The 23,539-nt window shown below is 38.4% G+C and overlaps 1 protein-coding gene and 1 long non-coding RNA gene across 2 annotated transcripts in view; one reads left to right on the top strand and one right to left on the bottom strand.

Moving 5' to 3' along the window:
- Positions 1–11,202, bottom strand: part of GATB (glutamyl-tRNA amidotransferase subunit B) — a gene marked incomplete at its 5' end in the record, with an annotated part of 49,007 nt that extends 37,805 nt beyond the window's left edge. The window contains 3 exons of the mRNA XM_083367808.1: positions 5,236–5,349; positions 9,411–9,561; positions 11,051–11,202. Coding sequence (XP_083223934.1) covers positions 5,236–5,349; positions 9,411–9,561; positions 11,051–11,202 — 417 coding nt within the window. The remainder of the gene's footprint in view (positions 1–5,235; positions 5,350–9,410; positions 9,562–11,050) is intronic.
- Positions 11,203–11,290: 88 nt separating this feature from the next.
- LOC310643515 overlaps positions 11,291–23,539 on the top strand; it is a 51,034-nt gene continuing 38,785 nt past the window's right edge. Inside the window, exons 1-2 of the long non-coding RNA XR_014493096.1 lie at positions 11,291–11,411; positions 12,627–12,695. This is a non-coding gene — a long non-coding RNA (uncharacterized lncRNA). The remainder of the gene's footprint in view (positions 11,412–12,626; positions 12,696–23,539) is intronic.

A 23,539-nucleotide genomic window follows, 5' to 3' on the forward strand; every position in this document is an offset into this window, starting at 1 on the left:
AAGGTTAACAGATAGTTCCTTTCAAATGAAAGCTGTGTCTTTTAACACAGAGATCCAGCCTTCTTGTTAACCATTAACACCAAGTGATATACACATGGTAAGCTGCATGTAATCTTTCCATTCTGACCACCACCCTTCCCTCAAGGCACTTCTTACTGAAAAGATTAAAAAATAAAAACACAATATGAGTGATACTGAATAACAAAATTTCAACTTCTGCTAATGCTTGAATGTTAATATTTAGCCTTTCAAAGTAATTAGTCATACATAAATGTTGTGTTAAATGCCAAAAAACTATATGGGATTAATAACTGGAGGGAGGGAGGGAGACTTGCATGAGAGATCTAATTGGCAAAAAAGCTAAGGTCTCTTTCCTACTTGCTAGCTCTCTCCTTCAACTAGACTAAATACCACCTTAAATGTGATAGGCATTGCCTCATTTTACTGGCGTAAATAGAGCAGTGATGAGCTTTTGGGTTCAAGCTAGTGATTAATTTGGGCTGTGATCTAGTTGTCTGCTGTTTTCATCCACAGTTGGGCTGGCATCTTCAGAAATAGAGTGACCCTATCCAGACAAGGTGGCAAGTGAAAGGCATACCTTTCGTTGTGCCTATTGAGGATATGATGTCAAATATCGAAACAGATATTTGAAACCTTCCAAATGATGCCATATAAGGATTCATATACAAGATAGCATACAAATTTAATAAATACATTTTACAAAAATCCTGTCCTCCCAGCAGCAACTTGAAGGAAACATGCATCTCAATGTAGAAGAGAACATGGTTATTCTGCCAACAGATAACAAGTGCTGTACACTAAGAGAGGACCATCTGAACCCAGTCATAGACAATTTCTAAATGGAGAAATCTGAACAAAGGACATGGATACTGCACCGTTAAAGCCATACACTTGGTTCTGGATGTGGATGATACTTATCTGGAGTCACAGTGAAGAAAAGTTCAAGAAAATCCTATAACATTTGAATAATATCCAGCTAATACTCAGATTGTGAAGAAAAGAATGACAAATTTGCATTCTGATCATTTGGAAAGGAAATCTACAATGAGGATGTACAGGATATTAAAAACCAGTACACAGAGATCAGTATCTATATAAAAGTTCCAGCCATCACCCCAGTAGAACAGATGCATCATGAAAACTCTTAATGACCATATCAAACACTTCTGTGAGCCCAGAAGATTAACAGATGAGTTGAGATAGCTTGCTAATGCTCCACAATCTAATGAATATTCTGCGAATACAGTCATATTAAGCAATGCAATCTAATAACAATAAATAAACAAATACAAACTTCTAATAGGAAATAGGTTTCCTACATTGAGAAAGATACAGAACATATTGGTTAATGATTAGAAAAGTACAACCTGAAACAGTGTACAAGCCAACAAAAAAAGATTTAGGACATCATTCAATCTCCCAAGGATGGCAGAACGCCATTTTTATTATCAGGGGTCTACTGCAACCCTTGTAGTTCTGGACAGGTGTATATTGGAACTACAAAATGCTTGTAGTTTAATCAAGATATACTTGATTAAAAGAGCAAAAAGACATTGCTATCTAGAACCTGAAAAATCAGCAGTGGCAAAACATGTGCTTCCTCATATTGGACATGAGGTTCAATTAAAAAAAGACATAAATATTGGCAATCATGTTCAAACTACCATATACAACTACACAAAGAGGCTATTGATAATTTCAACAGCAAACAATTTCAGTAGTAAGGAAGTTTGAAAATCAACAAAACATGGATTCTTGCTTTATGCCAGCTCTTAACTGAATAACAACAAAAAGAATTTGCAAGTCTCACCAGAAAATATACCTAATGGTAGCCTGGTTCACAGATGGGCTAATCAGGATCTGGTTCTCTTAGAACTTCTTTAAAATAGACCAATAAGAAATCTACCTAAATGAGGATCAATTAGGAATGAGCTTTCTTGGACTCCTGTGAAATAAACCATTCAGAGATCAGCTTGCTAGGTGTCAAATGCAAGAGCCCAGTCAATACTTCCTCAGTTGCATACAGCAGCTCAGTTTGCCTCTGAAATTACCAGTGACACATCAGAAATTTGGAAAACTGGACCACAGCCATTCAGCCTGAAACCTCATCACTGCTTTGATTGCCTCATTTCCTTAATTACAAGTTAGAATTTTGTATTTGATGTTCAACATACTAAAGGTCAGGGGATATGGGTACATTTGCCTATGAAGGTGGAGGTTCGTTCTCTGAGCTTGTGGGTTGGTTTCCGAATGTTCCGTTACCAGACTAGATAACATCTTCAGCAGAGTTTAGGGGATGTCTGTGTTTTTCTGCTAATAAAGGTTTTGTGTGGTCAGTAGGTCATGTGATGGGTCATGTGTGGGTGTGTCAAATGAGGGTGTTGTGATGGGTCTTATAATGGGGAAGTCATGTTGGGTGAAGGTCACTGGGAGGGTTGCTTGGGTTGGTTGAGGATAGTTGCCGTTGCTGGTTGGTTGTGTGGTTGATTTTAATTCTGAGGAGTTCGTAGGCTGATTGTAGGTCAATGTATCTGTTATGGAATTGCTTGTCGAGTGCCCGGCTTTGATGGACTCACGCCCATTTTGGGTGGTAGCATGGCTAATGATTCTGATATTACTCCAATCAAATTGATGCTGTTCGGGGTCAGTGTGAATAGAGATTAGGAATTTGGGATTGTGGTGCTTGACTGCCAGCTGATTTCATGTATTCTGGTTTTTAATCGATGGGATGTTTGTCCCATGTAGAATTGGTTGAAATTGTTACAGTTAAACTTGTAAATTAATTGTAAATTGTTTCTTTCATCCTTCTGTACCTTGTCCAGCACTTCACCTCCCAGTGATCCTCAACTGACATGTCCTCCCTATCACAAAACCCATTACAAAACTCTTGCTTGACACACCCACACCTGACCCATCACAAGACCTACTGACCACACAAAGCCTTTATAAGCAGAAGAACACTGACACTGACATCCCCCAAACTCTGCTAAAGATGTTACATAGCTTGGTAATGAAATGTTCAGAAATCAACCCACAAGCTTGGAGAACGAATCTCCACCTTCATTCTTCACCCGAGTTACAGCTATTTGCCACCATCACAAACATTTGCTTAGAAAAAAAAGATGGAACTAATCTTCAAGGCAATCTGCTTCTGTTACAATGCAAAAAATTCTTTGTTAAAGGTGCCTATTTGGCTGCCGCTTTTAATAAAGAATAGCATGTCAAAACAGTTCATAACATCCAGTAGTTGATCTGAATATTAAGCTAAAATATTTTTTTTATGTAATTTGATCTCAGTGGTTGGTTTCCTACCATCTGCAGAATAGAGAAATATTCTGAGCTAAACAGCACGTCTATATTCCCAGGGAGTGTCATGGATTGTCTCATGAAATTGCTCCTATTGAGAGGTTTCTTGTTTGTAAAATGCCTACTGAGATGGTTCTGACCAAACAAAAAGCAGCTGTTTACTAGAAAACAACTCATAGAGATGCTATGCTGTTCTACGGCATGCTGAATAGGGTAAATTACTTATGTGGAAGCTCTTGAATGTGGCCAGTTGGTGCCAGATTCTCTACAAGACTTGATGCTTTTGCAAAATGACTCAAGCAGTGCCACCACACTGTGACATAAGATCAACCCCTTTCATGTGTGCATGCAACTTCATGAGAACTGTACAAAAGGGACAGAGCTCACACTGCAATGGTAAAATGCTTTTAAAATTTGCTCACTCCCAATGCCTGGTTTCCTGAGTCATTCTGCCTCCTGTGGGATCTGACCTGTGCACTTGCCCCAGGATTTTCTAGTATGAGCTGCTGCTATAGGGAATGTTTGTGGCAGTTATAAATTCCCTTTGAGGAAAGAGTAACACCACCTTACTTAAGAGATGGGTGCTTCCTCTTCTAAAGAAGCTATAGGTAATTAATGTGGACATCTATTGGCCCACCTACCATCTCCCCTTCTTAGGGAAGGTTGATGAGAAGGCAACAATGCAGCAATGACAAAGCACCTTGGGTGAAATGGTTCATCCAGCCTAAGATTAGGGGGAAAATCACATTTGGTAGTGTAACCATGTGGATTATCTCTGTCAGGACTTAGATAAGGGAGCGCATCTATCTTTATGTGGCTTCAATACCATAACTAATAAAAATTTACAGTGGTTTCATTCCTCCCAGAATGATCGATTTCAAATGATGTTAACAAAGGTTAAAATTCTTTTCTTTAGGTAATCTGGTTTTTTTCTCTTTTTCTTCATACTATGGAGCTTTTTGTTGAATTTTAAATTATACAAAATTTAATTTTTAAATTATATAATTTTTAATATACTGTAATGCTGTTACTGTACTGCTTTCATTTATGTACATTATTATAGGCTACTAAGGATTTTAAAATTGTAATTTTTTTGAAATGTAATAAAAACATAAAAAAGAACATACCTTCTTCATCTGTCTGAAGAATGCTAATCTGACAACAGGTACTTATTTAAACCTCTTTGCCAACTTATCACACATCACATATCATCACTCCATTTCACAGTGTCTTTACAAAGATACAGTGTGGGCCTAAGGCAGCCTTTCTCATCAGTTGTGGGGAGGACAATGAGACATGTTATCCAACAAGCACACCTGCAATATCCTTATTTAAATATTAAAATGATGAATTCTGTCTTTCTTTTGGATTTGGTCAGCTTCAATTTGTTAACTGTAACAAGTCAAGCCCACTCTCGTGTGTAATATCTAGGGTCACAGATATTACTGTTTTAGTTTGCCTTTATTTGTTTTACACATCTGAACAAATTATAAACAAAACAGCGTGTTTGAAATTCTCAGAGGTAATGACAATAAGTGCTTACGATGTCACTGGAGCGCCAATATGTGTCTCTAATATATTCATTTGAAAAGATTTGTACTGTTTGTCTTAATCCTAACAGGCCACTGATGAGAATAAAGGAAGGCTTGTCCTAGCAGAACCTTTCCCAGTTCAATTACTCCCAAAGCCCTGAAAACATGAGGCACAGCCATCAGAACAATCATCATCAATCAGCAAGCTCCTGGCTGCAGCTGCCCATTCATCTGAATTCAGGGCTGCATCCAGCTTGGATGGGTAAACAGTGGCTGAAAAAAAACAAAGCTTCTCTTTTGTTGGCCTGTCCCCCATCTGTTCTTCAGGCATGTTCCTCTTCCGATTTGTCAAGGACAAAGCCTGATATATACTCACAGGCAGATCTGCATAGAAATAGTGTTTTCTGTCAAACAAGGACTTCTTGTTTATGGTGCAGTTCAGTGCAAGGCCTGTTGACACGGCTGCTTCTACGCATCGTCTGTTGAGAACCTAGAGAGACACAACACATAACTTGATTCAAATCATTTTAAACAGTGTGCGTTCCCTTTTTGATTGCTTTAAAAAAACAAATGGGAAGTACAAAGGGTAATATAAGGGAAAACTTGTTCAAAGGAATATTTTTCCATTTCTTGGTGGGAGGACAATTGTATAGTTTTAAAGTATCTTAAATTCAACCAGCAAAACACATGTTTTTAATACAGCACACTGTATGTTTAAGTGTGGTGCTTTTGTTTTAGTGCTCTTAACTACATTCATTGGAAGATGACACAGAGTGGAGTTTCAGCTTCTAATACAGCACTGGCCTAAATTAACATGGATACATGGGTTGAAATGTTTTGCTAAGTAACAATTCCAATATGCTCTAAATCAGCGGTTCTCAACCTTTTCTTCACCATGGACCCCCTTTAAATATCTTTTGTGGCCACAGGCCATGGCCACAGATCCCCCCAGACTTAACGTAAGATTTAAATCATAACATTTTTTCAAGCCTTCACGGACCCCTTCTGATGACGTCGTAGCACCTTAGGGGTCCATGGATACAGGTTGAGAACTACTACTCTAAACAACTAAAATGGTAATGAGGAAATAGCTAGGTAGAGAAAGAGCTATTAATTTATTTGCCTGTTTGTTAAATTTATTTGCTGCCCAACTTGTCGTGGGGCTACTCTAAGTGGCTTACAACAGTAAAAACAGAGAAATGAAAAGAAGTGTAAATGTAACAGTAGCAAAATAATGAAACAATAAAATAAACAATGATAATACAATAATATGAGATTAAAACATGGGTGAAGTAAAGCAGGGAATACTGGGAATCCCCATTGGGTTCCTGGGCCAAGTTATACTTTGAGTAATACAAATATTTCACTATTAAAATTATCTGGTACAGTACTCCACTGCATTCAAAAAAATATTTTTTAGCCTTACCTGGTATAGTATATAATACAAAGCAGTTTGGACATACCATGTACTAAGTAGTGGTGAGAAAGAAACCCGCAATCTCTCCAGCCAGTAGACTGAAAATCTAACTGCTCTTACTACCCATGACCACATTTCCTATAGACTGTGTATAGGTAAATATAATGAAATATGAGACTCATACAAATTACTCTAGATTAAAAAATATGATCATTATATAAATGTATTAGAAATATACTTGAGTAATAAGGTAGATAACTATTGCAATTATTCACAGCTAAAACGATAAACCCTTTTTCTTTTCTTTCATTTTTTCACTTTAAAAAAAATAAAAAACACTGTTTTTTCTCTCTGACAATATATGTATTTTTATCTGTGTGGGGTTTTTTCCTGTTTTGTGTCATTATTTTAAAAGCAATAAAAACAATAAATAAAAAGAAACTCTCCTTGTATAGACAAAAAGCTATTGTTGGAGATGCAAATCACCAGATTCATTTTTTCCTCATAGGTTAACTAGCAAGTCAGGAGGATTTATCATTTTAAAAGCCAGTAGTTTGAATCAAAATAATCTACTACTGAGCAATTGTAAAAAACAAGTCTTCTTAAAATGTATAGAAGTCAGGTTATCTGCACACAGCCAGTATGTGTTGATAGGAATCTGCTCTTCTCATTTTGTTGAGGGAGCTTGTCAGAGATATAGCAAACACTATACTGCATCATCTCTCAGACTGTCAGGGTACATATAAGCTAAACCCATAGCTGAAACTAGCAGCGTGGTACACAAAATATGAATATATTTTGTTATGTCAAAATGAAACACCTTATCTACAAAGGACTTTTATGAAACATCCTGAAGTAGTTTTTCCAAAAAATAAATAAAATTCAAAATAACCAAAAGATTGCATGAGTTAAAGGCTTAAATATTCTGGCTATTAGAAACACAAGAAAACAGAATAGTGTCCTTATTTTTTTGCTGTATCATCAAAAGAGTTATGTGGGAGTAGCAGTTACTGTTTCTCGAATTATCAAGCTATTGGCCAAGTTTATTTTAAAAATAATAAAAGCAACTCTGAAAGAAACAGTGAACTCACCCTAGCTGTCAGCCAATCTGCAGAAAAATGGACTTTATGGATTGTGTTTGATGAAGAATGAGGACTTCAGTCACAGTGGTCCAACAAAGATAAATTGGCATTTTAGTCTTTGTCTGATTTCTGTGCCTATCTGGGTTTTGTGCATAGAGTGCTGGTTTATTTATTAACTCTAAATGTTATACTCTACTCCAATTTTAACCAATTCTAAATGACTTATATGTCCTATTTATGTATGTAAGGTTTAAAAGTGGCTAGTCTAAAAGACAAATACTATGGAAAAAGAACCAAACAAAAATAAAAGGCAACAATTATTACCTTTCACATTATAGATTATTATTATATGAATAACATTAATACATGTGGCTGGAAAAAAAACATTGCTGCTTTATTTTGCATGACCAAGACGGTGCAGTGATTAGAATACAGTATTTCAGGCTGACTCTGCCCATAGCCTGGAATTTGATCCTGACTGGTTTAAGGTTGACTCAGCCTGCAATACTGACCTTTCAAGGTTGGTTTGGGGCAATATGCTGACATTGTAAACTGCTTAGAGCAGGGGTGTCAAATCAATTTCATTGAGGGCCGCATCAGCATTGCGGTTGCCCTCAGGGGGCTGGGTGGGTATGGCCAGGGTGGGCGTGGCCTACTGGGTGGGCATGGCTAGAGTGTGTATGGCCTACTGGGTGGGCGTGGCCAGCTGTACATTGTTTGCATCAAGGGCGCCTATGGGGGCCTGGGCAGGAGTGGGACAGATCTGAGGGTCTCTGGCAGAAGGAGGGTCTCTGGGCCAGGGCCAAGGCAGTAGGGGCCGTTCCCTCACTGTTTCCAGGATGGCTTCGTGGGCCACATGAAACCACTTCATGGGCCGGATCCGGCCCCCGGGCCTTGTGTTTGACATGTCTGGCTTAGAGAGGGCTGTAAAGCAGGGCAGAGCGGTATAAATGTCTAAGTGCTATTGCTAAACATTTACAACAGTAATAAATAAATAAAGATGTATTATACTGTAGAAAACTCCATATAAAATCAAAACCTACTTCTAAATGCTCACTGTAGTTTAACAGTTACAGGACAAAAAAACTAGATGAAACGCTCAGTAATCAACCAAAAGAGTACTATCATGTTCTTGACTTTTCAACCTCTTCATTATTAGCAAAACCCTAAAGCACACGTGCCCACTGTGATACTACCTGCCTTCATTTATCCAATTAACTGATTTCTTTTAGAGGCTATGGGCATGCAGATTAAAATAGAACACAATATGAAATTAGCGTTCATGATGCAACTGGTATCATGAACACTACCTTACCCATAAAAAAGAATTTAAAAAACAACAATAATTTACTTATGTAGGCAGACTCCTTGGAACAAGAGAAACAAGAGAGCAGATCCCACAAAGGACATAATACAAACACTTAATAACTTACATATTACACCACCCTATTACTCCATCCAATCTATACCAATAGCAACAAGAATATGAGTAATATATCATATAACATAACATTGTAATTCATTACATAAACATAACATAAGGAGAAAAAAAGAATAAATATAAATATTGTATATACTCAAATCATCATTATAAGTCCTTTTTGGGGCCTCTTAATCACAATAAATAAGACAAGAAATAGAAGGTGGTAGCCAAGCTACTCTTACTTTGTTAATATTCTTAGTTCAACCCATAGCAAAAATTCCAGTGTAGCTTAGCTGATACCATGGAATTATCACTATGGAATTCCAGAGGGAGTTGGTAATTGTATAGCTTTAAAATAAGTACAAATGTGCTGTTTCAGTTTGACTTGTAGGACAGAATCTGATTTGAGATCTTTACCATTTCAAGATTATATCTATTAGCTTACATTTCTCTGATGGACTCTAGGTTCTCCTTTGAGGTCTGATAGGTGTGTGTAACCATGTTTCAATAAAACTGCATTTTTTTATATACTCTACATTACTTTGAGCTTATTAAAGTTTGCTCCTTTCCTTAGAAAAAGACAGGTTAACCTTGTTACATTTCTACTCAGGACTAAAAAAACAACCTACCGGTAGAGTGCCAGGAAGAGAAGCATCCAAGAATGATACCAGAGAATTAGGTGGTGCTGCAAACTGAACTTGGGAACCAGAAAAAAGCTTTGAGTTGGATGAGATCTGTGCATGGATTTCCAAGCCTACAACTGTTGCCCAGGAAGCATCACTAAAAGAAAGCCAATATGTGTAATCACTAGCTAGATAAATGCAATTAAAATTTTAAAACAATTGGGAAAGGGGAAAGAAAATCAAGCACAATTAATACTGGAACAAAAGGAACATTAAACATTGTTTAATGAACATTAAAAGAAATTCAAATTCTGAACAGCTTGAATAAATTAAATAAATTAAAAACTGCAAGTTTTCTCAAAACAAAACAAAACCCACAACCCCCAGATTTGTTAGATATCAACCAATTCTTATAGCCAAGATACATTGCACTATTGTCCTATACATACCTTGTCAAAGGTCACTTTCAAATAGAGAAGGTGTCAAAAATTGTCATTTGAAAAATGTACAGTCACTGAAAAGTAATTGCACTTCATGCACCTGTATTTTCATATGACTGAGAGAATGGAGTAATTTTGCAGTAAACCCTTTACAGAATCTCAAAGCAATGATTTTGACTTACACAATGAGATACACAAATGAATTTAATTAGTGAAGTCAATATTATGCCATTGTAACGATAATAGCACTAAAATCAATACCTGGGATCCATAAAAGAATTAAGTAGATAGATACAAGTTTTTTTCTTTTCTTAAGAAGATGACAATTCTGTATTTCTTTGTAGTGAAATAATTGAAACCATAATGAAGTGAGGCTCTCAATATAATCATATTAATAAAAGTGGACTTTTTCAGAATTTTTCAGTAGGTATGTAAGTTCCTAATTTTACATTATTATCTGTCCATACAGTGTGTTCAAAATGTACTTAATAGAAGACCAGATAGTATAGGAGATATTATTTAAAGCACAGCATTATATGTATTCTAGATCAGGGCTAATTTAGAAAACAATAGAACATTTTTTTCTCTTTGCATCATCACTGTAAGTAAATGGGGCTTCCCAAATGGTATCCTACATAAAAGTTTGTTCTGTGATCATGTTTTAAAATAGCATGCAGTTTAAAAACTGTTGCTATAAGATTTTTGTAATTACAGACAGGGGAAGAAAATCTTGCAATATGAATATTCACACCATTGTTTTTTTAATATAAATTTGGTTACAAGATGGTGTGTGTTACAGTCTCATACAATAATGCATTTACCCATAGTAAATGTTTTCCTTTTCCACGCTGCAAGGGAAAAGTGCTAGTTGTGAAGCAGCCCACGAATTTATGCAGCAAAGCAGCATCACATTAAGATCTGCCAGCAGGTAAAGGATACCAGTTTGGATTCTTCAGTTCTATTTAAATTTGAGAAAAATTACGTTATTTTCCTTATCTTTTAGTGCTTTAGCTTATTATATTTTCATCCAATACACTAATACTAAAATTATTCAATATCGTATATAGAAGGACATTTGAAATCTTGTGAGATTGTTTTCGCGTTTCAATCCATACAGTATTAGCAAGAGCGGAAACGTGAAACGAGAGGAAAGTTTTTTTTTTTTAATCAACGAAGAGCGACAAACCAGAATATCCACAGTCATACCGCTTCTCTTTCGTTGTAATCCCCTTTGAATTCCAGCAGAGAACGCTGGTGGATACCGGTCTCTTCCAATCTCCAAGTACGGTATCATTCGCAAAGCTTACTTTGCCAGCTCGAAGCCAAGCAGGGTAGCGTCGCATCATGGGTGCCGCCATTTTGTTCAGCTCTGGGGAAACATCAGGTGATCTCGTTCTTACAGCAAGTTCTCATGGGAAATGCAGTCCTGAGCTTGCTTAGACTTGGAGAAAACGGTATGGAAAGAGAAATGCAAGCCTTCAGTTCCCATGATGCTCGACCACTGAACTGCTCGACTCAAATTGGGAGACTTAGCAGGGAAAGCGAGCAGGAGCTGCGGGACTTTTATGTGAGTTAGGTAGAAATGAGTCAGTGATTCGCGTTCATTGAGTAGGCAGAGGAGCATTAGATGCATATGGGTGGAAATTAAAAAAACCCCTACAAAAGCCGTTTTTCAGAGAGTCATCGTGACAGATGTTTAATAAATGTTAACAAATAGCATGCCTGTAATTAATGGCTTGCTTTCCTTAAAAATGAAACAAATGTTCTTTATTATCAATTCCATTCACTTGTAATGGAGAATCCCTCTGCATTAGGACTGTGGCTATTCACGCTTGATTATAAAGTAATGTTCACCCAAAGAATTGAAGGCCAATTCATTGTTAAAATGTTACTAGATTCTGTATTTTATGGCAAAAACCATGGATAATCACCAGAAACAGCAATAATAATTAAGGAATGCTGACACTCATCTATAGGTCTTTTATTACAGGGCAGCAGTGATGTTTTTAATAGATATTTCCTAAAAAGGAAAAACATTTCCCTAAGAGCATAAATAGTTGCATTTCTATGTAGTTAGATATGGGAATATCCAGGGCTTTTTTTGTCATAGAACGCTCAGAACGGAGTTCCGGCACCTTTTTTGGATGGAACCTTGTAGGGTAGGCAAGGCAGGTTGTATGACGTGTGAGTTCTGGCACCTTTTTCTTTTACAAAAAAAGCACTGGGAATATCTTAAAGATTAATAGCTTGTCTGCCTTTGAAAAGAATAACATTTTGCAGGTTGTGTATGTGGTTAAATAGAAGCATGCTACTGTACAGATATTCTGATACTGCTGCATTTTTGAGCATTTACCACTTGAATTTATTTCTGAGGGCCTTTTAATGACGTACAAATAACAGCCATAGGGATTTCTTCACTTGAACTGAGTTAGAAGAGTCATAACCCTTATGGTAAATTGAACACAGTACAACAGAAGACCCTTAAGTGCTTTAAAATATCACTCTATATTCCTGCTCCAGTGTTTACCAATAAAGTTGTGACACAGTCCAGATTAAAACATTCTTAGGCCCTTGGGCTTGGAGGCAAACACTAACTTTATCTAACAAAAACCACTACATAAGTTACATTGCAGATACCAACTGTAAGACTTGGCATATAGCAATAGCATTTAGTCTTATATACCACTCCATAGTGTTTTATGGCACTCTGAGTAGTTTAAAACTCTATTCTATAATACAGAGCTCCTACAACTTTGCTGAAATGTTCTTGTCATCCTTGTAGGAGGCTTCTTTGAAAAGATGATGAGTCATGGGCTTGTTGAGTCAGCAGCTGAATTTTTATCCAGTAGAGGTCAGTGGAGTACATAAGCCCTCAATGGTATTTCAAATCCTTATAGAAATGGAAATAAGCATTGTCAGTTTCTTTAGGAAATATGACAATATTGTATAGAATAATTGCCCCTATTTTCTTTGGAGCAAAATGATTATAACATGGAAATAATAATAAATGATTTAACATGGATGAAAGTAGTGAGCTATGCAATGGAAATAAGATTTATGGAAAACAAGATTGGAAAGGTGAAGCATTTTACTTACATTACAGATGCTGCCTAACCAGTACATGCCAAATTATACTTTTCCATAATGAATGGTGTTCCTGGCTGAGCTGGCAGTTAGGTGTAACAAATACTTCTTTATGTTTCACTGTTCCATCCAGATTTAAGCTGATGTTTGTTTGTTTCCTCAAATTCTCCTCTCTTTCTGCTCAGGATGAATTGAACTTCTATAATAGCAATAAAGGAATTGGAGGCAATCCCTCTGTGACACTTCAGGAAGGAATAAAGGCCATTTTAGATCTTAAATCACATGCATTTGTAGAGCTTTGAAAGGTTTATTAGAGTTTCTGGCATTTTTATTATTAATGGTAAAAAAGTTTTGTGCTCCAATGCAATGGGGACATCTATATAGGCACCAGGTATCATCCTATCCAATTTATTATTGGGCTGATTATTACAGTAAAAAGGAATATATTCTTCCATTTGTTTTTCCTTTTTATTGTGTTCATGAATTTAGCAACATGTTGGGCAATGAATGTAAAACAGTGATTGTATATATATATATATATTCAGAAGCAATCATGTTTGCTTCAATTGGATTTGTTCACAAATACATATTACCATTTAATAGAGCATCCTCATGGTATAAAATGAAAAACTTCAACTTTTCAAATTGATCATGGTAATACAACACCAATAACTTTGAAACTGAATGTTGTAATAAAACAGTATAAACAGAATGTTATACTGAGAATTAAGTAAAAACCTTATCTTTAAAAAGTTCTATATCCAGCCAGTTTTGGCTTGATGCTTAGCCTGAGAAATTGCAGGTTCAGTTCTTGGCACCTTCAAATGGGGTTTTAAAAATACATGCTGAATCTACAGTATGGTATTAAATGATCATAATATATTGGGCAGATGGTTCAATATTCTGTGTATGATGGGTGGGGAAATTGTGACCCTTCCAAAATTGCTGAACTACAATTCCAAACATCCCTCCCTTCAAGCTACATTATTGGGACTGCTGGCAGTTGTACTTCAATAGGATCTAGAAGATGCTTTAGATTCCTCACTCTTGTAAAATAAAATCATGTTTTAATTGGACAGTTTGAAATAATTTCTAGAGAATTACACTACAGATGTACTCTGTAGAAAATACCATCTTTGTAACCAGTACATTCTTCATAATGCTTTATATCTCGTGAACAATAATAAGGGCAAAACTTGTGGGCAAATGGCATTTAAATGTTTAGGGCAGGGATGTCAAACTCAATTTCATTGAAGGCCACATCAGCATTATGGTTGTCCTCAGGGGGCTGGGTGGGTGTGGCCTACTGAGTAGGTGTGGCTAGGATGGGTGTGGCCTACTGGGTGGGTGTGGCCAGCTAGACATCACTTGCTTCAGAGGTTCCTGGGTAGGACTGGGGCAGATCTGAGGGTCTCTGGCAGAGGAGGGCGGGACCCGGGCGAGTGCTGGCACATGGTCCCTCCCACCTCCCTCCCTTCCATCCTCTGTTCTTTCCTTCCTCCCTCCCACCCTCCATTCCTTCCTTCTTTTGTTCCTTCCTTCTTCCCTCCCACTCTCCATTCCTTCCTCCCTGATCCTTCCTTCCTCTCTCCCTTTTCCCTCCCTCCCACCCACCCTCCCTTCCTTTGCCTTCTCATCTTTTTCTTCCCCCCCCCCGCACTTGGGAAGGGGTGATGGGAGGGGGAGGGATTGCCAGCACTAATATGCTGCTGCTGGCCATTCCTGTATATGTGGGTGGGTGGGGGCGGTCCTGTTGAAAGGGATGCCTTGTGGCTGCAAGGCTGGAGGTGCTGGTGGGGGGTGGGGGGGTTGCTGATCTACAACCTGGTTGCGTCCATCAAAGCTAGAATGCACTCAGCCTAAGATCCACTGGAATCAGCAAGGAGCTGCCTTGCCACCTCTGTGATTAGCACAATGCCAAACTATAATAGACGGAAAACGTTCTGACAGCAATTTTTTCACTCCACTTTTACATCCCATCATCACAGCACTGTCATCCCATAAGAATAAAAACATTGGAGTAGGGAATCAAATATCCCTTCTGCTGTTACTTTTTCAAGTTCTACCAAGTCCAAAAACAAATTTACTGGTGAATTCATTCCCATACCTTTGATACAGCATCGAACAAATACTATGAGGGTAGTTTTTTTTGCTTATTATGGTTGATTCATCAATTATCAATGAAATTTTATTATTGGATCAATTTCTTTAACCACAGTTTTCCTCATTTCTTCACTTATATGATTAACAATATATAATCTTAAAGGGCTTGCCATTGTGACAAAAGATTGCTACCACTGCTCCAGGGTTTGGCTAACTTAAATATGCATAGCATAATTAGATTTATTATTGCTGCTAAAGCTATTGATTATGGATTCACATTTCCCATGGATTGTCTTCTGTCCATGGGAGGGAAGCTTGGTAGATTCTAAATTTCATAATTTTAGTTATTCCTTTGTGGCAGGGTATATATGAGAACAAGCTGCAAAGGTCTTTAAAAACATGTTTCTCACATATTTATATTTTTGAATCATAAATATTAAATCTTTTTTCTTTCCAATGATCCAAACTAATGCTTTAGAAATATAATTTCCAGTTTTAGCTACAGTAAACAAGCAAATTACACTAAAGCTAAATTTAACAGTACTTGTTAAAAATATTTACTATATTTCAGAATTAGTATTCTTTCAGTCACAATCTTATTCCTATTCAATTTGGCTGATTTTAAAATGTGATGTAAAATCATAAGCACATAAAAAGAAAACAGCAGAAACAGCTGCAAATTAACTCAACTGTTCTATGCTTAGCAACATTTCCATTTAATCAAAGTCCTTGCTCTTTCCAAATCTATTTCAGAGTTTACTTTCTATATACACAAACAATGGGAAATGAGTTTCTGGGCTGGTTCAAATTTTTTACACATTCCAAAAATTTCAGTTAATGTATCTGTTCCATATAAATATAAAAGCATGATAGGCTCTGTATTTGTACAATGGCCGATTATCTCAGTGTGCAGAAACGTGGATAACTACAAACAGAAGTTGCAAGCCCTCTCCTTGACTTCAGAGTCATCCTGGTGAGATAGCATATAAATTTAATAAATAACTTTTTTTTTCAAATGCCCCTATCAGGAATTGAATTTGAGTGAAGTTTCAGAAAAGCAAATGTTCTGTGCTGGTGGTACTAAGCTCCCAAAGATCTAGCATGGGATAAATGAATTCTTCCTAATAAAAATAACTTCTTGCCTTTTTCTAATCATCATTTCTTCCCTACAGCAATTTGAAAAGTAAAACAAAGTGAAACAAACCACTACTCCCTCCATGCAGGGAAAATTTCCTTGAGTCATACTTGGATATCCTATTTGCAAATAATATCTTACTTACCTAGTTGAGTTGGGGAGCAGGGAAGAGTGCAAACTTCCTGCCTTTGCTTGCAACATTTGCCTGCCGGGTCTTTTGGCAAGCTCAGCAGCAATTCCTATTGGCTTCCAAAAGCCAATAGCATAGCTGACTCAGGAATTCTGGGAGTTGAAGGCCATTAGTCATAAAAGAACAAAGCCTGCAATAGGCTTAGCCTTAAGCCAATAGCAGCACAGCTTGTGCAAAAGCTTTTTTTTTTTTTTTTGCAAAAAAAGGTGCTGGAACACCGATCTGAGCATTCTATGAGAAAAAAAGCCCTGGATTTAAACGCTGAGCACGTTCTGGCTTTGATGGATACAATCAGGTTGTAGATCAGTGTCCGGGCCGAGGAGCAGCGGGCCAGTTCTTAGCTCTTTTCAGAGCAGGTCCCTGGGCCAGATGGAAGCACAGGTCGGGCCGCATCCGACACATGGGCCTTGTGTTTGACATGTCTGGTTTAGGGGCTTAAACATTATATTTTACAAAGTATTCTTTTTTCAAATTCTGAGCTAAGTCAGAATTGATTCAGTTATGTGATTTCCATTAAAAATGTGTGAGCATGTGTCAAAATGTCTAATGTTCTAAAACTGTAACTTTAATTTCCTCCTTGAACTATCTTAACGAATTTAGAACGATAGTAGGAAAAAAGCCCAGCTTTGCTTATGTCATAACTTGTAGGTATTCTAATGCCAAAATATTTTGGTTAATGTTTTATAGTGGGACTATTGGTGCCATTGATCGTAGTGTAGCCTTAAGAACTATTTTCTTTTCAGCACTTGTGTTATCTCCAAAATTATTAAATAATGGCTTAAAATGTTGTGATACCAGCTGCTATTATTAAAACTTTTAATTTGCCAGATTGTTAAAATTGGGTTAAATAAGGATATGTATTTGAAGCAGGATTATTATTAGAGTTTTGCACAATTACAGAATAAAAGATGCTAGAGTCCTTCATTAGAATAGCAGGTGACTTCTAATACTACGGGAGAATTTTTATAAAAAAGTATATGAAAGATATAAAATAGATAAGCTTAGCTGAACGGGATTCAAGTACACATTATGAAGAATATGTATTTTAACCACTTAAATTTCTGGAAATGTGTAAGAGGTAATTTATGTTCTGTAGGCATATATGCTTGTACACATGACATTCAAAATACAGATACTTATCCTGAGGATTACCTAGAAAATATCCAGAAAGCTTGAAGTATCTGTAATAAAAGTATAAGAAATATACTGGAATTCCTATTCAAAAATTTAAGAGACAAATTTGCTTTGGGACAGTCCTAGTTTTAGTTAAAATGCCTATGCTATAATATAAAAAGAAAGAGTAGGATAAAGAGTGATACTAAATGAGAAAACCAGGTTGAACATTACAGGATTACATTTATAACAAACATTTTAACAGGTGGTCTGTTATCACTTTCTGGTTTAGACAATTATCAAGTCTCTAAAGATAATAAGTGTATGTTACCCAAAAGCAGAAATTTGGCTAGGTGAAAAGGAAATGAGGAAAGTATCTAATGATATTCAGAAGATTTGCTTATTTGTTCTTCAAATAGACAATCTTCCTTATTTATGTAAATGTCTGTCCATAACAGATAGTATATATTTATATTTATATTTATTAAACTTATTAAACTTATATACCGCCCTTCTCCCGTAGGACCCAGGGCGGTTCACAAGGCAATTAAAACAACATTACAATACAAAAATTAATACCAATTAAAATAGATTAAATTTTCCTTAATTAAAATCCAAAACCCCTATAACTCTGATTAAAACCCCAATTACAATAAGTTAAAAAATTAAAAAATCCTCAGTCCTGGCCGGAAAGCTCAAAGAGCCAGGTCTTCAGGTTCCGGAGGAACAAACGAAAATCAGGAGCAGTCCTAAGCTCTACGGGTAACTGGTTCCAGAGGGCAGGCGCACCCACAGAGAAGGCCCTCCTCCTGGGTGTTGCCCACCGGCAATCCTTTGCTGGCAGCACCTTGAGAAGGCCCTCCCTGTGGGAGCGCACAGGACAAAGGGAACTTGATGCCAGCAGCAGGTGTTCCCTCAGATATCCAGGACCCAAGCCATTTAGGGCTTTATAGGTCATCACCAGCACCTTGAATCTCACCCGGAGGGCAACCGGAAGCCAATGCAGCTCGCGGAGCAGAGGTGTTAAATGGGAGTATTGGGAAGCCCCCATCACAACCCGCGCGGCTGCATTCTGCACCAGTTGAAGCCTCCGAGTGGTCATCAAGGGCAGCCCCATGTAGAGAGCATTGCAGTAGTCTAACCGGGAGGTCACGAGTGCATGAGTGACTGTGCGCAAGGCATCTCAGTCCAGATAGGGCCACAACTGGCGCACCAGGCGAACCTGGGCAAAAGCCCCCCTGGTCACAGCTCCTATTTGATCTTCAAGGCTGAGCTGTGAATCCAGGAGGACACCCAAGTTGCGAGCCCTATCGACGGGGGGTAACACCTCACCCCCCCATCATTAAAGATGGAATAGAATGGTTCACTCAAGATGCCTGTACGCACAGCCACTCAGTCTTGGCAGGGTTGAGTCTGAGCCTGTTTCTCCCCATCCAAACCTGAACCGCCTCCAGGCAACGGGACATCACGTCGAGGGCATCACTGAGTTGGTTTGGGGTGGAAAGAAAAAGTTGGGTATCATCGGAGTACTGATGATACCCCACCCCAAAACCACGAATGATCTCACCCAGTGGCTTCATATAGATATTGAACAGGAGGGGAGAGAGGACCGACCCCTGAGGAACTCCACAACTGAGAGACCTCGGGGCGGACCTCTGCCCTCCCGTCAACACCGACTGCGAACGGCCCAAGAGGTAGGAGGAGAACCACTGCAAAACTGCCCCCCACTGAGATATCGCAGCAGGATACCATGGTCGATGGTATCAAAAGCCGCTGAGAGATCTAATAGGACTAGGACAGAGGAACAACCCCTGTCCCGAGCCCGCCAGAGATCATTCATCAGCGCGACCAATGCCCTCTCCGTGCTGTACCCGGGCCTGAAACCTGATTGGTACGGGTCAAGATAATCAGTTTCCTCCAGCAACAGAGGAAGCTGATGCGCCACCACACTCTCAACAACCTTCGCTAAAAAGCGAAGATTGGAGACTGGACGATAGTTATTCAAAATAGCTGGATCCAGGGCAGGCTTCTTGAGAAGGGGTCTCACCACCGCTTCCTTCAAGGCGGCGGGAAAGACACCCTCGCTCAAAGAAGCAGATATCACTGCCTGGAACCAACCTCATGTCTCCTCCCGAGCTGAATAAACAAGCCAGGAAAGGCACGGGTCCAATAAACAGGTGGTAGAGCTCAGCCTCCCCATAATCCTGTCCACCTCCTCAGGAGTCACAGGATCAAACTCAGTCCAGATAATACTCTCAAGACCGCTCGATTCCTCCCCATCAGACTCTGCCAAGTCAGAGTCCAAACTGGTCCAAATCTGAGTGATTTTGTCCGCCAGATGCTGGCTAAACTCCTCGGCCCGCCCCTGCAAGGATTCCTCCCTCACCTCCTGAGAAAGGAGGGAACGAGTTACCCTAAACAGGGCGGCCGGGCGATTATCTGCGGACACGATGAGGATGGCGAAGTAATTAGACTTCGCCGTCCTCATCGCTGCGAGATAAGATCTAGTGAAAGATCTTATTCACAATCGGTCAGATTCAGACCGGCTGGATCTCCAACAGTTCTCCAGACTCCGTCTCTGACGTTTCATCTCCCGTAACTCCACAGAAAACCATGGAGCCCATCGGGATCTGCGCCGGAACAGGGGTTGCAAGGGTACAACCGGTCAAGTGCCTCGGTGGCAGCCCTCTCCCAAGCCTCCACCAAGGCATCAGCCGGGCTGTGGGTGAGGGAGATAGGTATAGACCCAAGCGCCGTCTGGAATCGTTCTGGATCCATTAGGCACCTGGGGTGGAACCACCTGGTCGGCTCCGCAGCCCAGCGGCGAGGGGTAGCGTATCGGAAGACCAGCCGTAGGAGGTAATGATCGGACCATGACAGGGGGACAATATTTGGTGTACCCCCTCCCAGATCATCAAACCACTGTCCAGATAGGAAAACCAGGTCGAAAGTGTGGCCCCCTCCATGGGTCGGGCCCTGAATTATCTGGGTCAGGTCCATGGCCGTCATGGAGGCCATGAACCACCAGCCCTGAAAGGGTGTCGAGAAGCCCGGGCAGAGTTATTATAATTATAATTATAGTTATTATTATTATATACAGATAGTGTCACTGTTCTTTTATTTAATAAATATCCCCTTATGTCACATTAATAATTAGCTTCCAATGGTAACTTTTGAAGAGCTCTTGGAGCCAAATCCAAGGTTGTGAAGAGGTCACATGTGGCTTGGTGCCTCAGATATTGGGACTGCTTTTGAAATGAATAAAGTCTGAACCAAATTGCCATTTGAACATTCCTAATTATTCAAACGTCCAATTCCTTTCTAGTCTTTTGAAATGGATGTTAATGCAACCTGAATTGACTCAGTGAATGATTGAATAAATGATTGTTTCCTTCATCGAAACATTCATATGAGTTTTAAAATGTATATTCAGTTTTCCAGATGTCTGGAACTAGCAAACCAAACTAGTCACTCGTTTATAGTAATTAAGTTTGTGAATGACATTAATTTCATCTGGATTAACATCTTCAATTACAAAAGATTGATATGATAGCAGTGTTCCAATATCTAAGGGCTGCCACAGAGAAGAGGGGATTAACCTCTTCTCCGAAGCACCTGAAGAAGGAGCCGTGGATGGAAACATAATCAATCCAGAAGTTGTGAATGCTCCAACACTGGAAGTTTTTAAGAAGAGATTGGACAACTATTTGTCTGAAACGGTATAGGGTTTCTTGCCTGAGCAGTGGGTTGGACTAGAAGACCTCCAAGGTCCTTTCCAACTCTGTTATAAGAAATAAGATTGTACTATATTTCACTATTAGCGTAGGTGCAGATTTAAATATCACATATATTTTTGGAATTCCCAATGAAAACAAAACAGACTCTCTTAAACACAAAAAATTATAAGATATCCTCAATGTTCATCTAAACATGTGCAGTAAGAGAAAAATACGTATTCTTTTTAATGAGAGTTGTCACATTTCTTACAACCCCATACTTAGAAAGTAGAACAGAGTTAATGAATAGTAAAAACCAAAAGCCTATTATTTATCAAGCACTTGCTTACTGCTATTTTTGTTTCTATTTAACCCAAGTAATATCACTGTTCATAAATGTTCAAGCTCAATTGCTCCTCAAAAATCTAATAAAAGTATATTACCCATCAAATTATGTTGCACTATTCACATAAAAATGCACAAAAACCAACAGACATTAGTAAGATGTTAGGTAAATGTTTGAGAACCATTTAAACAAATATCCATAATAATATTATTTTCTATAAAATCTCCAGTAACTATGGGACGTGAAAACACTACGACTTCCTTAGAGTAAAGCAATGAAATATCCCTCATCACCCTAAACCTTGATTACCTTGACAAGAGAAATGTCAGTCATCCATTTTGGAGATCCTTCTGTGAAAGTGTTACTCATTAAGAAGGAAGCACAAAGCTAAAGGTTTGGTTGACCTTGCTTTGTTACATCTTGGGTTGCTCTAATCTTGTAATAGTATTGCCTTTTACCTATTCTTGGTTTTAATTAATATATCCATTGCATCTGGTTAATATATGATTGTCTTCCTGTATAGTACATGCTAAGATTTGTCAGCAATGCTCCATCAGCATTTCATTTGAAAAAAGGCTGCACCTAAAATACCAAACAAATAAAATATCTCACCTTTGCAAACCATCACAGCTGTTTAACTTCCAAAATGGCATAGAAATAATTGTAAAAAAACAAATTTGGGTTATGATGATTAAGCAGTCTGACCCAAATCAATACCAGTAATTCTAGTAAGGCCTAAAAATGGTTATAGTCCTACAGTCAAATAAAAAAAGCACCTACATTTATTGTCCAATGGACTTGAGGGAGAAGCTATAAGTCTATTGGATTCGTAGTTTCCTTGCTATCCTAACATTGCTCAGACTGGTTTATAATCTATTCATAATTGCAATGAAGAAAATGGTTTTATATTAAAATGTCCTGGAAGGACTTCCGGTTTGCCATCATGGCCACCGCGGTTGCTGGAAGGTGATCTCTGTCTTCTACATTCGATTTTGCTACACTGGGGGACCCTGGAAGGGGTTGAAAGTTGCCCTGTAGGGGCGATGAGCAAAGAAGGGACCCCCGCTTGATGTGGGAGGGCGGCAGCCCTTCTGCTCGATCTGAGGCAGCCCTCCAAACTGGCAGAGCAAAGACCGGCCATAGTAATATGGTCCATCACTAGGCTGCAGACAGCCGAAGTCAAACTCACCACCAAGCACTTCAAAAACTGGGTGAGATCTGATCTTCTCTTTACCCTAAGTACTTTATCTTCCTGTAAAAGCTGCCTGAAGTATCTTTCCCCCTGTGAGGAGAGAGGGAAGGGAATTTCTATTCCACCCTCTAAGAATAGCGGTGTCTGACTACCCAGGGGAATTAAAGCATTAAAAGAACAACTTTAATCTAATTGGATTTATATGTTCCTGAAACTTGGGAACCAAAATTTTTCTTCTTTTTATTGTAGACTCTTGTTTTCATCTACAAAAAAGAAATAAAATTGGAAAAAGGAATAAAATTTTTGGACTTAAAAAACCTTAAATGGCATCAGTGACATCTTGTGGCAAAGTTTGGTATTACAACTTGTTATTTCCTAAAAGAGACTTGGCTTGAAGCCCAGACCTTAGATAAGACTTTTCTGACCTTGGCACCACCTGTGAGAGACTTAGCTGTAAGAGAACAGCTGGGTGGCATAACTGGCCTACTTGAACTGTGAATGTAAACCTTTACTGACTCTCAGAGTTATATGTGAGAAATTGCTTTCCTATCTCTTTATTTGAGGAATATTGGTCACTATATGAGATGTTGAAATACCTTGGACTATAAAGTTTTGCTTGACAAACGACTACTAGAAGACTATAAACACGTGAAAGAGATGGATGAAGACTAGGAAAAGATCCTTTCCATGTTGAAAGCAATACATGAAACCATTCTTTCAACTTGTGATAAAATAAGACCTAACATAAAAGATCAAGATGCCAGCTCAGATACATAAATCCACACTTTGACTACAACCAAAGAACCAACAATGCAG

This window comes from Vipera ursinii (assembly GCF_947247035.1).
Source record: "Vipera ursinii genome assembly, chromosome: 7".
Lineage (NCBI taxonomy): Eukaryota > Metazoa > Chordata > Lepidosauria > Squamata > Viperidae > Vipera > Vipera ursinii.